General features: G+C 40.4%; 1 protein-coding gene across 26 annotated transcripts in view; it reads left to right on the forward strand.

Moving 5' to 3' along the window:
- The window catches only part of BBX (BBX high mobility group box domain containing), a 149,549-nt gene that overhangs the window by 119,142 nt on the left and 16,655 nt on the right, over positions 1 to 13,752 (forward strand). For 25 of the 26 annotated variants that reach the window (XM_032678304.1, XM_032678324.1, XM_032678322.1 and 22 more), the window contains 3 exons: positions 2 to 150; positions 12,085 to 12,282; positions 12,944 to 13,136. In XM_032678304.1, the coding sequence (XP_032534195.1) occupies positions 2 to 150; positions 12,085 to 12,282; positions 12,944 to 13,136 (540 nt within the window). The remainder of the gene's footprint in view (position 1; positions 151 to 12,084; positions 12,283 to 12,943; positions 13,137 to 13,752) is intronic. The other variant, XM_032678300.1, reaches the window with a different exon arrangement.

Here is a 13,752-nt window from a genome sequence, read left to right on the forward strand (position 1 = left end):
GCTTAGCAAAATTGGAAGAAGAATTTGCAAAGAAATTCAACAGCCTCCCTCAATACAGTCCTATTACCTTTGACAGGAAAAATTCAGCTGTTCCGAGGAAAAAGCGAAAGATGGGAAGCGGCTCATGTGAACTACCAAAATCCAACAAAGGTAAATTGCCATGTGCAATACATTCTTAAGCAACAACAGTGCTATGACAAGCTCAGGAATTTATACATCCTTACTTTGCTGTTACATGTGAAAAGTGTGAAGTCAAAGAAGAAATTTCCTACCACTGAAGTTAGTTGGTTCTCACCTGGGTTAGTTTTCAGACTGTACTCTTCACTCCTGATTTTCTTGAAGAGTAGAACTGGTTAGAGTTTGTACATATATTCCTCACAGCAAGAAAGTTTATCAAAAACATGAATATTTGTGAAGTAAGTGAATTTGACAAGTTTTCCCAAGAGAAAATGGAGGAAAAAAGACAGATGATCCAAGGTTATATTTTGACATTTTTCAAAATGTAGTTTTATGCCAATTTGCATTTCACTGTAATTTTAGGCTCTATAAATTAAAACATAAGATACCAGAGATGTCTGAATGAAACATTTGGAATTTTTTTTTAATTAAGATTTTAACTCCGTCATAAGTTTGGAGTACAATGTCCTGATGTGATAAAAAGGTTGAGAGGACACAAAAACTGATTCCATACCCAGCTCCACTGTTGAGCCTCATGGAGGGGAGAAACTCTTGACACATTTAGCTGTTTCATATACAGACAACCTGTGACACAGAAATGGTAGAAAAGTGACAGTGTGGTAGGGAAAGCTACTTTTAGACTGCATCAGAAATACTGATGCATACATACAGCATACAAGCATCACAAAATGAAGGAGTGATGTACCAGTAATTCCACAAGACAAAAGGATGCTCAGAAGGATCCTCATTAGGCACAGTTCACAGTGTGAAGCTCGTTTGCTTTTCGGCTACTGTGATAGTTCCACTGACTGACAGGTTTTCAGATCTAATACGGCTGCTTTAGACAGGTGACCCTGGATTAGATCTATGCCTTTTGAATGCTTCACAAATAATCACATTACAGTGTGCAGGACTGAGCAGCTGTTCTTCTCTAGTGCATGCCAATTTTGGTATTGATTTTTGTATTTATATAATTAGATGTGGAACAGCCACTTTGCAAAATTAGACTTCTGCTAATACCATTCTGACTTCAACTGCCTGTAATTTTTTTTTTATAGTCTGTATTTGACAGAACTTCTTAAATGAGCATGAATGAATTGCTTTACACTGTGATAACACACTGGTTAATTAAGCAACATCTGCTGGGAACAAGATCTCCTCATACAGCATGATCTGGCAGTTGAGGGTGTAACAGCAGCTCACTGGATTTCTTGCCACAGTATTTACCTGTTCAGTTGTCTGTATTTTTAAAAACTCTGCAGGCCCTGTGTTGTTAAGAAGTGGCACACTAGAATGCTGACTCAAGTCAAGTAGCCCAGAACTGCATTGTGCTTTTGATTAGGCTCATACATTAGAATTTAATTTTTATTTTTATCAGCATCACTTAAAAAGCTTTGGAATATATACAGCCATGTCTCAAGGGAAGGTCAGAAACATAACTGCAGGGAGGTTACAAGCCTGATATGAGTAGTTTTGGCACAGCCCTGCAGAGACAACCATGGAGCATTTGCCTCTGGCTGACAATAAGGGCTCTTTGAATTAAGCCAGCTGACTTTGCGCTGAAGCAGATGGTAAACAGTCACATGAACTTTTCCACCAACTGAGCTGTGGGGTTGGAACAAGCAGCCCCAGGGCAGGAATATCTGATAGTGACACTGCTTTTCTGTAGTGAACATCTAACTGCAGCTCTGAATTAAATCCAGATGGAGCTGGTGATATCTGCTCCTGATTTCAATGAATGTTGAATTCACTCACATTAGCTGGGCAAGCTGACAGCTTGTGTCAGTCATTCCAACTCCCTGGAGAGCAGAGGTGGGCTTTCAAGAGGTAGTTGAAAAACTTTCTAACAAACTGCTTTTCTTTCGGAAAAGAAAGATTGCTAAAAAATAAATATTTCATGACAGTAGGTCGATTTAAATGTGGTTTATTTTGTTAGGATGTGTAAAATTGGGATGCGGGTTGTGGATTTGAAACGACCTGACCCAAAGTGCAGACAAGCAAGCTTACTAGCTTAGTAAGGAAACTGTTCCAGCTGAGCCAAACGTTTATTAAGCTGAATCCTCAATTTAATTTGTGATGTACTGACAGGCTATTCAGCCTTGTTGTCCTATTGGCTTGCCTGTGAAATGTGATGAGTCCAAAGACTGTTAGCAAATACTGACCTCCAAAGATGTAGTACATAAAGGTCTGTGTGCCAAGGTCCTGCAGGTATTGCAGGAAATGAAACTGATATATTGTGCAAAATAATAGAGCTTGGTTTGGAATGGTTCTGGGTTTTTTGAATTGTCATGGTTTTTTACACCATTAGAGTTAAACAAAATTAACATCTAATTCTTGCAGTGTGATGAACATGAAATGTGAAGGGTCAATATAGTTTTATGGGTGTGGTGTGACTGTGTTGGGATGTGGGAGACCTTGACTTTGCTCTGCTGTGCTCTGCTGTGCTCTGCGTTACTGTGTTATATGGAGTTGTTTCTACTGCTTGGCTTTTCCTTGGGTTTCTCTGTCTGTAAGGCAATTGGAAGAGGTGTCCAGCACAAATAGTGCCTACAAGTTGTTGAGGACTCTGGATATTTCCAAACAACAGATAATAATCTGTAGGGGTTGGTTTAGTAAACACGCTTTGAAGTCATTCCCTGCATTTTCTGAATGAGCACATGCAAGATCATAAACTTCCCAGGCATTCTCACTCAGTTCACAGATAAGTACTTAAATATTGCAGTTTACAGGTCAGTGTCTACTAAATTTAAAATTTAGAAAATATATTGGAGTGCTGCACACTAGACCTTCCCCAGAATGTTAGGTGAATAAAAATGGAGAAATGCTTTTGTTTGTTGTGTTTGGGGTGTTTCCCAGCACCTCACCCCCAACTGTAGCTGTATGCTTTAATAAGTTTTTATTTTGGAGTAAATGGTACCAGATTGATTTTCTGTCAAATGTCATTAACCTATACCTACAACAGGCTTGATCTGCTACCTAACCACACAGGCATGATTATCAGGATGTTTTCCTGCGCCTGAGTGGAAAATCATTGGGTCAGTGCTCACCAGCTACTTCTGCTGTGTTTGTCATGTCCAGTCCTCACTTTAGCCAGTTCTTTGGTATAAAAACACCTGAAGAACCCTGTAATGTGAAAACTGTTTCAGGTCCACATGTATAAAGGAAAATTTGAGAAGCAATTTTTTCCCCAGAGCTTTCCAAATTGTCCAAATTCTGCTCCCACTGAAATCAATGGGGGTCTTTCTGCAGTGGGAGCAGAACTGAACAAGCCAAAAGGCTTTGACAAAATCCACCTCAAGCATTTTGAATTGGGAGTGTGCATATACAAAAATAATGTCACCAAATGGCTGAAAAATACAGCTATATTGAATCTGTGCAGATGGCCTGCTCCGACATTTGCTGGAGCTGTGACTGTTTTCTTTTTTTTTCCTTCTTTCCAATGGCATATGTGCCAAAACATCCCACCACACAGAAGTCAGCTGTCTGCAGTGACTCACTAATCTGCTTGTATGCAAAAGTGAGCAACAGGCATAGTCATTATTTCTGCCTTGTACTGTGAAGAAATGCTCACTTATACACCAAGCACTGCACTAAAGCTTTCATTTGGGGAAGGCAAAGAGGAATGCATAGTGTGCTTTTATTTGGGAAAGAGATTGTCTATGATTATTATTTTTTTTTGTCTGTGGCCTCTAGGGCTAGAAATAAAGCATCAGCTTAAAATGGATGCTGCTTTGTGGCATTCCTCTCGGTCTTCGCTCTGGGGCTTTTTTGGCTCAGTTCAAAGCATTCGGATGCCTGGGGATCGCATGCAGCAATGTTCCAGAGATCATGACCTAAAAATACAGCGCCTTCCTCTTGAGAGATGCAGAAATGTTGTCCTGATTTTCTTAGGATCTTGTTGAAGTGTTCTCTATTTGATTAGGTCCTTTAAGATAGGGAACTTCGTGAGAGCGGAGAAGGCATATGCCCAGAAATGTGGAGGAACTGCAGTTACAGTTCATTTTCCTGCCTGCTGCTTCCCCGAGCAGCTGCCGTTGGCCGTTGCAAGTATTCCCAGGAGGAAATCCCTACCGCCCTCAGTGAGCATAATGGACAAGCCAGGAATTAAATCCTGTGGCAATTACTGAAGTGCTAGGGAGAGGAAGAGCCATGTAGACTATTTCCAATAGAGAGAGATGAGCAGGAGAAAAGGATTTACTTTACACTTGCAGATGGCTGTATAACAATAAGAAGTAAAGTAACATTAAAAGTTGTTTTCAACTTTCTATAGGAAATCAGGGTCCATTGCCTAACAACAAGAGTTTCAGGTTAGTTTTTTCAGTCATGAATTTTCTCTGGATTGAATGTTCACAAGTAGCATTTGTTTAAAGTCTCCATGACTTGCTGTCCCCATGAAACAGGTGTAGCCCAGCCAGCCATCCTGTCAATTCCTGCATGGTGACTGTGCCTAAACTGTTCAGTCAGGGAGTATGAAAGCTTCTCATGGAGTCAGAAGTTATATTCTCAGGTCCAAGTATGACATGTTGACCTATTTACTGTTAGCCTCCAGGGTCCCTTCTGGCAGAAGATCAGGTTTTGTGCTTCCCCATGAAATGGCAACTTGTATTAGGGGAAGAGGAGGTTGTATAGTACATACTACAACTATTGTACTTTCTTTGAAGCTGCTAATGAAAAGTATGTATTAATGTTGTCTGTAGGTTCATTACAGTCTCAGAAAAAGAACTTATTCCACAAAATTGTCAGAAAAGTTAAGCACAGAAAGAAGCTTAATGTTCCAGACACGGATACTGGTGCATTACTTAGTTGAGGTTTTGGGCTGCCTTCTTTCTCAGTTCAGTCTCAGAGAAATGCTTCTACACAGAGACACCTCAGCTCTCTAGTCTTTGATTGTCCCTTATTTCCCTGCTATGACTCCATTACCTCCTGGCTCCAGTTGGTCATATTACCTTATTCCAGTACGATGCTGTTTTGTTTTTACTGCACATCTCCATTTAATTACAATTTCCCTGTTCCAGACACCATGCAGCAGAGCTGGCAAAGCAGGGGCATTTCTGCAATTGGCCCTGAACTCTCTATCTTCCACAGCCCATAGCTCTTTAGTCCCTTGGTTGCTCTTATCTGCATCCCTTCTATATCACTGACCGACCGTATTATTTATCCCTTTGCCAGAGCATTTATCTGTGTCCCTATCTCCTATCCCTGTGATTTCCTACTGTGTAGAACTTTGCAGACTACACTTGGTCAGGGTGTAAGAACTTGGTCAGAATGTGCTTTTTTTGCACCAGATCTCAAAAATACTAACCTCCAACCCTGCCTCTGTAGAAATCTTAACCAGCTTTCTGTTTGCCTCAAACCGAAGATTCCTTTCACATTCTTTTAAGTTATGTTCTAGACTTGCTTTGCCTGCTATCCTGCTGGTAGCTCTCCAAAGTCTTTCTCTTGTTACAGTATTGTGGTCTTGCACACCTACACGTTCAGAACTCTGAGGGGCATTTTCAAGTGTACGAGATTATAGCTTAGCCTACTTCCCTGGGCCCTCTTTTCCATGTTTTTTTTCTTTCTTTTCATGTTTTTTTTTCTTTTGTAGTCATGTTGCCCACACTATCCAAGTCATGCCCAGGCTGTTCCTTAGCTGTTCCACAGGGGGAGTTCTCTCTCACATTGTCCTTGTGCAGAAGAACCTCTCTGGTTCTGCTTTCTTAGCTCCATTAATTTTGTCTACTTTTTCCCCATCCATGTTTGTCTCTAAGATAATAAAATCGCTGTTCCCATCTCTAGTTCCCCCAGGTACCTTTATACTTAATATATTTCCCTAAGACTCAGCCATGTAATTTCCTCTCCTTTCCTGATGCTATATTTTCTGTCACCTGTGATGCACATGCACTGTTTTCCCACATAGGCTCTACCAGCTCTGCTGCATTCAGTGGTGCAAGTATTTTGAAATTACTTGCTCTGTTTTGTTGTATTTGTACAACAGACGTCTTGTGGGAGTTGCTTATGAGAATTGGCTATCTTGCTCCAATGCCAGTGTAAAGAAGGCATCATACATTAACAGAGCTTTTAGTGGGTGCCATTCAGATTTTGTTCCTGAATTATTAATAGACATGTAGACAAATTATTAAGAAAAATGGCTGTTCAAATTCTCTTATGGAAAAAGAAACAGGAAGTGTTTAATACATCACAAAGTAAGGAGTGAAAAATATAAATACCTTAAAACCTGCAGATAAAAATGTGGCTAAACAAAATGTCAAACCCTACATTTGTTTAAAAGAAATCAGCTTGTTTTGATACAAAGTGAAGTGTGCACTATGATCAAAGATTCAAGCCTGGCAAGTGCTGAGTACACTGGTCTTGTTCCAGCACAATGCAGAGACATGTCCTTGGAAGTTAAGCATGTGAATAATGTCATCGTTGTCTAAACATTAAAGATGTGTCTGTGCATTTGCAAAGTGTCTCCCAAGACTAAAGCAAAGACCTGAGAAACTTAGGAGCCTTACACAGCCCACACGTAAATCATCAGAGGAAAGGCAGTGCATATGTGTGTGTGCGTATACATATATATATATATATATATGAGGAACTGCATTTTCCCTTGAGTTACAAGGGGAAAAAAAAATCTGTGGTCTTGCTGACTTTTATGTGTGCCATATAGTGACACTGAAGGGGAAGTGTTGATCAAAGTGCAGTGTGGGCACAGCCTTGGCAGGCCCTGAACAGCCTTGCCGTCGTGTGCTGCCCACGTAACTTCACCCTCTCACAAGTTCCTAGGCAACAGGGCCCTAAAATGTTGAACTACACTGTGCCATCTTCTGCAGCATTCAAGCTGGGAATCCTGGAATCTTCATTTCAATTCAAGTGTTTTTTCAAGGATTTAGTGAATCAAACACTAAATGAAAATTTCAACTCCTTTTTGCAGTTAGTCTTTACTCATGGTGAATCGCAAATCTGTAGGATATGTGATTTCGTTTTTTTATGAAGTTAATTTTACTGGAAGAAGGAGCTTGAATATTTGTATAGATGAAGAGGAGACACTAGGAAGGCCAGCAGAGGTCATGCTGGCTTCGTGTTTTGTCGTCTTGAAAAGTATGTGTGCCTGTGTGCATCTGTGTTATGAACAAAGAAAAGTAAGTGCAGTAAAGGCATATTTTGATAGGATTGAATCATGTTGTTGTGCCTCAGATATGAAAATCTGAGTGAATTTTGACTCCATCTGACCACATCATACACAGCAGCACCAGTGCAAGTCACCATATTATGAATTTGCAAGTGTTTATATAGTTGGATACAGCCCAGTAAAACACCACTGCACGTGCTGCACCTTCCTCTCCTACTAGCAGAGAGTACACAGTCATGCAGCATGTTAAGAGATACATCCCATCCTTAGGAAGGCTGACAGAAGCACAGCTGGACCCGTGCCTGTTCAGGAAAGTTGAACACCACACAGCTGAGAGTTTTTATTTTTCTGCCACTCTGTCAACTTTCTAATGGGAAGCAGTACTTAAAAACATCAATTGCCTCTTTGCATATACTCTTAGTGAGCTGTGCTGAGGGCTTGTGCATGGCTTTTGTAACAACCAGCTGCAATATTGACCTTGGCACCAGAAGAGAAGATGAATATATACACCAGTCTCAGCACTAGTTAATGTGTGAAGCAGACCTGTGCCTTATACTGATCCTCCAGCAGCTTTCCCACGCACACATCAGGGCCCTGTTGTGTGGGGCCTGCAGCCCAGAGGCACCCAGTAGCTCTGTGCCTTGGGCATCCATTCCAGCTGGAGGAGGGCTGGGTCAGCATAGGCTCACACAGCAGAGCTGCTCACACAGCAGAGCTTCCCACCCAGGCAGCTGTCTTGTACACCTGGTTTGACCATCTGCTGCTTTGTCTCTGCTTGTTAGTCCCCAGCCCTTGCTGCAGCTCCATGTGCTGCCTGACCCCACAAGCAGTATTGTAGCAGTGTCCTGTTGTCAAAGAGCTGGAATTTCCACCAGCACATCAGTCAGTGTGCTTGGCATCACTTCCTTGGTGAAGTGGTTCCCTAGGCACTGGTGACTTGAAGCTATGCTCTACCTTGCTAGATTTTTCCTTTTTGACTTCATAAAGACCATTGAAGCATTACAGCCCACCTTTCCTTCTTGATACCAGCGTGCTTAAACCCACAGAGCCTTCATTCTGCACTAGACATGGTTAAACTTCTGCAGCTCTCTCTCATAACAGATAAACATCATTAAAGAAATTCTTTTAAATCTGTGTTTTGCTGAGGTTCAGTCTGAAAAGCTTGTCCTCTGTTGTGGTGTTCAATTGACTTCATTTTTCTTATTCACAGATATGGCTACATGTATTCTGCATGCCTGCAGAAAACAGTAAATTGTCCAAATTTTAACAAATCTAGCTCAGGAAACCATCTGGCGTAGACCTCTAGATACAGAGAAGTACTCAGAAGACTCTCAAGAGTTGTTCTTGCCACTGTGGTATAAGCATGGCAAAAGACCCACATCTTCATGTCATGTTCTCAACACTGCTTGCAAAAATAAGCCTGTAGTTCTGCACGTGCCAGTGTCGTGTGGAGACCTGAGCATGCAGATACCTGTTGGCAGGGCTGCACAAGTAGCTGCAGAATCTCATTTCTTTCTAGGCAGCATGTTCCTGAAAATTAACTGAGCTCCTCATGGGACAGCTCTTGAACACAGGTTGGTGTGGAAGCAGAATGGATGTCAGATGGATTAAAAGGCATTACTAAAGAAAAATACAGGGAATTAAACCTTTTTAGCCCTGTCCTTTCTGCAGAACAAAGCCAAGTCCTGATTTGGAGCATCTGTATGGTTATACCTTTGTCAGCTGAAGCAGTGGAATGCTGTTTCTCTTGAAGAAGGTGCAGGAGGACCCCTATTAGCACCTGGTTTAGCTTTACAGTTGTTGAAGCATGAACTCCTCCCCTGGAGGTCAGTTCAAAGGCTCTTGTGAGTGAAGCCCTTGTGTGATTTCCTCCAAATTAGGTGTTATGTCTGCTTGAATAGTACTCTATGAAGAAGTCAGTGAAATGATTTCTTAAACCAATGTCCACTACGACTGCTAGCGAGGAATAAAGATGCTCTTCCCTTCCACATTCACCCTGTACTGACACACAGAAAAACTACTCATTGTTACCTTTAATCCTTCCTTCTTCAAAACTGTATGGTAGCAATGTTATGATGAGGTGATGATAAGCTTATTTTAGAGCTAGAGAAGAAAAGGTCTCAAGTCTCATTTCAAAGATTGGAAAAACTTAAAAACCTGGAGAGGGAATATACTTGCTGCATCTGAGTTTGTAGAGCCACCTTCTGCTGTTTCTTAGTCAAACACGTATACTCCTTATGTCTTTAATATTGTCTCTCTTTATTTTGGCTTTCAGGGGGTTTTTCTGCTCTTTTTTTTTTTGACACATGCAGTATGAAAAGGAAAAATGTAAAAGGGAGCTCTCAGCTGTGATCAATAAAGTTGATTTCTAGTGACCTGACATACAACACATCTAATTAAACACATACCAAATCTTGTTGCTTTTTATAATACGTTGTTTATTGTTTGAAATAATTTTTTTTATTAAATATAAAAAAACCAAAGTGAGTTGTAGTACTAAGATTAAAACCAATGAAATTCATTCAAGCTAGAATTAGACAGCACTGTCAAAGTACTAATTAGAGCAAATCAGAATTAACAAATAGTCTTGGACTACAACCAGACCATTACATTAATACATAATCAACGATTTTGAATTCCCAAATAAGAAATCTAGAGAGAAAGCTGCCTATTTAATTATACATTCCAATTAAGATTTTCATCTCAATGTAGGAAGCTTATCTGAACATCTCGCTATTAGTCCAATTGAGTTACTCGAAAGTCGTATTTGCAGTCATTGGTGCTTCTGCTTAATTGGACTGTGGATCTTTTTCTGTGCTTTCTCTTGCTCTCTTTACAAAAAGTAAGTTTTACAGCATAGCTCTGCTCTGGAAAGGTTAGAAGCTATAGCTGAGAAGCACTACTTGAAGCTGTGTGCTTTTTTTCAAAATAAAGACCGTGCACAAGTTGAAAAATGTTTTACTAGAGAACATAGGAGGGTGAATTAAGGTTGTAAACAAATTATGGTTTGGAATGTTTCCAAATGTTTTTACACGTACGTACTCGACCTGATTGTATTCTTATGCCATAAAACATTAAAAGGTCCCTTCCTATTAAAACAAAAGAGCAAAGGGCAACCGCTAACAAGATAAAATGTGCTGCAGCTATTCTCTTCATCTAGTCCAAATCCTCACACAATGAACAGTTAAAGAAGCTCACAAAAGATAAAAGTTTTATTAGCTGTATCTTTGAATCGGAAGCTCATTAAATCTACAAAACAAACAATAAACAGAAATACGCAATAAAATGAAAGAGGGCAAAGGCCATGCAGACTGCCTGGCTGCTGTGCACAGTTTGTGGGGCTGGGTGCTCCTGCATGACACAGCCAGTGCAGGAAATTGGTCTTCTTCAGTGCTTAGCCCTTCTGAAAGAGCAGCTGTTTGCACTCTGGCCTCAGTTTTGTGTGTGTAATTTTTGCTGGTCCAACCACCCAAAAAGTGAACAAATGTGTCTTTAAAATGGGAAGAAAGATTAAAAGAAACTTGGGGGAAGAGAAGGCTAACTGGAGACACAGTAACAGCTGTGAAAAATATATAAGGGACTGTTACAAAGAGATGGGCTATAACCTGACAGGTATAAAGAAAATAACAAATGGAAAATGTAGCTGAGGAGAGGAGGTGCAGGCAGGCATTAGGAAAAAGATGTTTAATCATTCAGGATGGCAGTACACTGGGGAAGAAATACCTCAAGGACTCGGTGCAGATGCCAGGTATGTTCCCAGTTTCAAAACAGGTTAGACAGGCATCTGTAAAAAATTAATTGGGCACTTCATTTGCTACCTGTAGCTTCTTTCTAACCCTAGCTGACACTGATTGCACATGGGGTAGACTTCGTAATGCTTTTATCACAGGAGGAAAAATGATGTCACATATTTGCTCTGTGGACTAGTGATACCCCATGGGATCAGCAGTATGGCTTATTAAATCAGTGCAAATTGAGAACAATTGACTACTGCACACTGATCTTAGGCTTTGGAAGCTTAAATAAATATGTTTTGCGATTGCTGTCTGACCAATTTCTTTGTGAACAAAATTAAAGTAACTTTAGTCAAGTGAAAATTTGGGATCATTTTCCAGTTCAGGTCAAAAGGCTACTTCGAAATGCCAACACTGGAACTACTGAGAAAGATTTAAAGTGTACCCTTCTCACTCTCTGACTTTATGTGGGCAGTATTTCTTTCACAGTATTTTATCCCATGCTTACTTCCTTTTTTTAGCGTTCTTGTCTTCAGCTGTGATCTAGCTCTGCTTTTGTACTTGCTACCTCTTTGGGGTGTTTTTAAGGTTTGTTGTTTTGTAAAAAGGCAGTATTTACCTTTGCTTAGAGGAGCTGATGTAGAGTGACTACAGAGGTAAGACTGGGGGGTTAGTCAGGAATTCCTGAATTCTGCTCGTGAGTCCATCTGTGAGCTAAGATAAGCTTACATGAGGATTCTTACTGTTCCTTAAATACATTTTGTCTCTCAGCTACTTGCTGGCATCTTCTGTTACGGAGTGTTTTATATGGACTGATACCCTGCTCCCACTGAAGTGCTACTGCCCGTCTCACAGGTTTCTACTTTCCAGGATATCTTAAAGAGCAGATGCTACTGCTCCCCTGCAAACACCTGTGGCATTCAGATCACATCTTGCCATGGGTTGTGCTCTGAGTACCTGTGAGGAAAGGTTTTATGAAGAAAGATGCAAAATGGTAAATGAGCATACCTGGTAGCTGAATTATTCTGTATGTAAAATTGCATTTTTGTCCTTTTCCAGCCATACTACTAGAAGACAGAAATTCCAGTGAGTCTGCCTGGAAGAATAAAATTTCTATATCTGCCCTAAACACTCCAGAACCAGCAATGATGCATGAGCCTTTAGTTGGCAGCCAGAAAAGAAAAGCAAGGAAAACTAAGATCACACATCTCGTCCGAACAGCAGATGGTCGAGTGTCACCAGCAGGAGGGACACTGGGTAAGGAAACTGGGGTTTAAATTTTGTTAAAACTGAATGGTTGCAGAAGGTTTAAGGGGACAAGCAACCTATCAGGGAAAGTGTTTTTCAGTTAGCTTGTTTTCATACCTGCTTATAAAGGTCATTTTTTAAAATACAGGTATCAATCAACTGGGAAATCAGCAAGTCCATAATGACCAACTTCTTTAGTTTGAATGACCACATGTGTCTTCTCTCCTTGGATATTTCACTCTGAGAAGTGATGTAGAGAGAAATGGAGAATGGTTACCTTTCATAACTTGTTTCCAATTCAGCAAAGAAATTAAACTGCACCTAGTTATAGGTTGTAAAAGTGAATTCTGTACTATGACAGTCAATACCAGAGTCCTTGTCAGAGTTCTCTGCAGTTAAGATGATCTTTCAGGACTACTGCATACACAAAAGCTCTCTCACCTGACCTAAAATCATATTCAGTTGAATGCAAAATGAGTAAACTGCTTCATAAACCTTAGTACTGTGCTTCTGCCGATAGCTTGGGTCAGAAGAGGTTGCAGCATGAATCAGATTACACTTGCAGAATCGAAGTCCTAAAGGTAAAGATTCTGTTAACACCAGACTAGTCAGTATATCAGTAGGCTGCTGTGGATTTAATATCTGCAAACTTAACTTACTTTCTTTGCAGAGGAGAAGCCAAAAGAGCTGCCACAAAGTACTCTTCAAAAAACATCAAGTGCAGAAACAGATTACAACAGTGAATGCTCCAGAAATGCAGAGACAGAAGAAAATCATAGTATTACATCAGATATGCCAGCGGTGTCTGCATTTTTTAGCTTAGCTGCTCTGGCGGAAGTAGCAGCCATGGAAAATGTGCACAGGTAAGGTTTCCTTTTCCCCTTGTTGTCTAAGTGAATAGTGTGTGATGGACAACTTGTTCAGAAAGCATGTGAATAGCAGACTGTTTAATTTGGCCTGCGTTTCCTCTTCCTCAGCTTTCTGTAAACGCCTGTTTTACACCACTTGCTCAATAGTGTAAAGTCTTCACCTAAATGACAGTGTAATCTTACTTAGCAGTCAGTAAAATTACCCTTCCTGGTAAGCCTACCTATGCATTTTTGTATAAAAACAGGTTCATATGCTGCTTGAGATCCTAATGATTGAGAATTATCAAATGCTATTTGTCAGAAAATAGCAGATTTAAATAGCTATTGCATGCTCATTCATGTTTTTCAGTGGCCTAAGACACTGGAGGAAGTTTCATACAATTCGAGATGAAGTTTTTATGCTGAACATGGCTGAAGGAATCTAACTTGTTATTTTTACTCTTGTGTTTTGCTGTGTAGAAGGCAAAACATCTGCAGAACAGCATGGGTCAGAACAACTCTGAGTGATCGAAAGCCACGGTAGTTTGGGTTGGTCCTCTCAGTTACTGAGTAGACTGTCCACAGACATAAGGTGGGGAATGTACAGGTTACTTGGGCTGTTTAATCAGTT

Source organism: Chiroxiphia lanceolata, chromosome 2, assembly GCF_009829145.1.
Source record: "Chiroxiphia lanceolata isolate bChiLan1 chromosome 2, bChiLan1.pri, whole genome shotgun sequence".
NCBI classification, from domain to species: domain Eukaryota; kingdom Metazoa; phylum Chordata; class Aves; order Passeriformes; family Pipridae; genus Chiroxiphia; species Chiroxiphia lanceolata.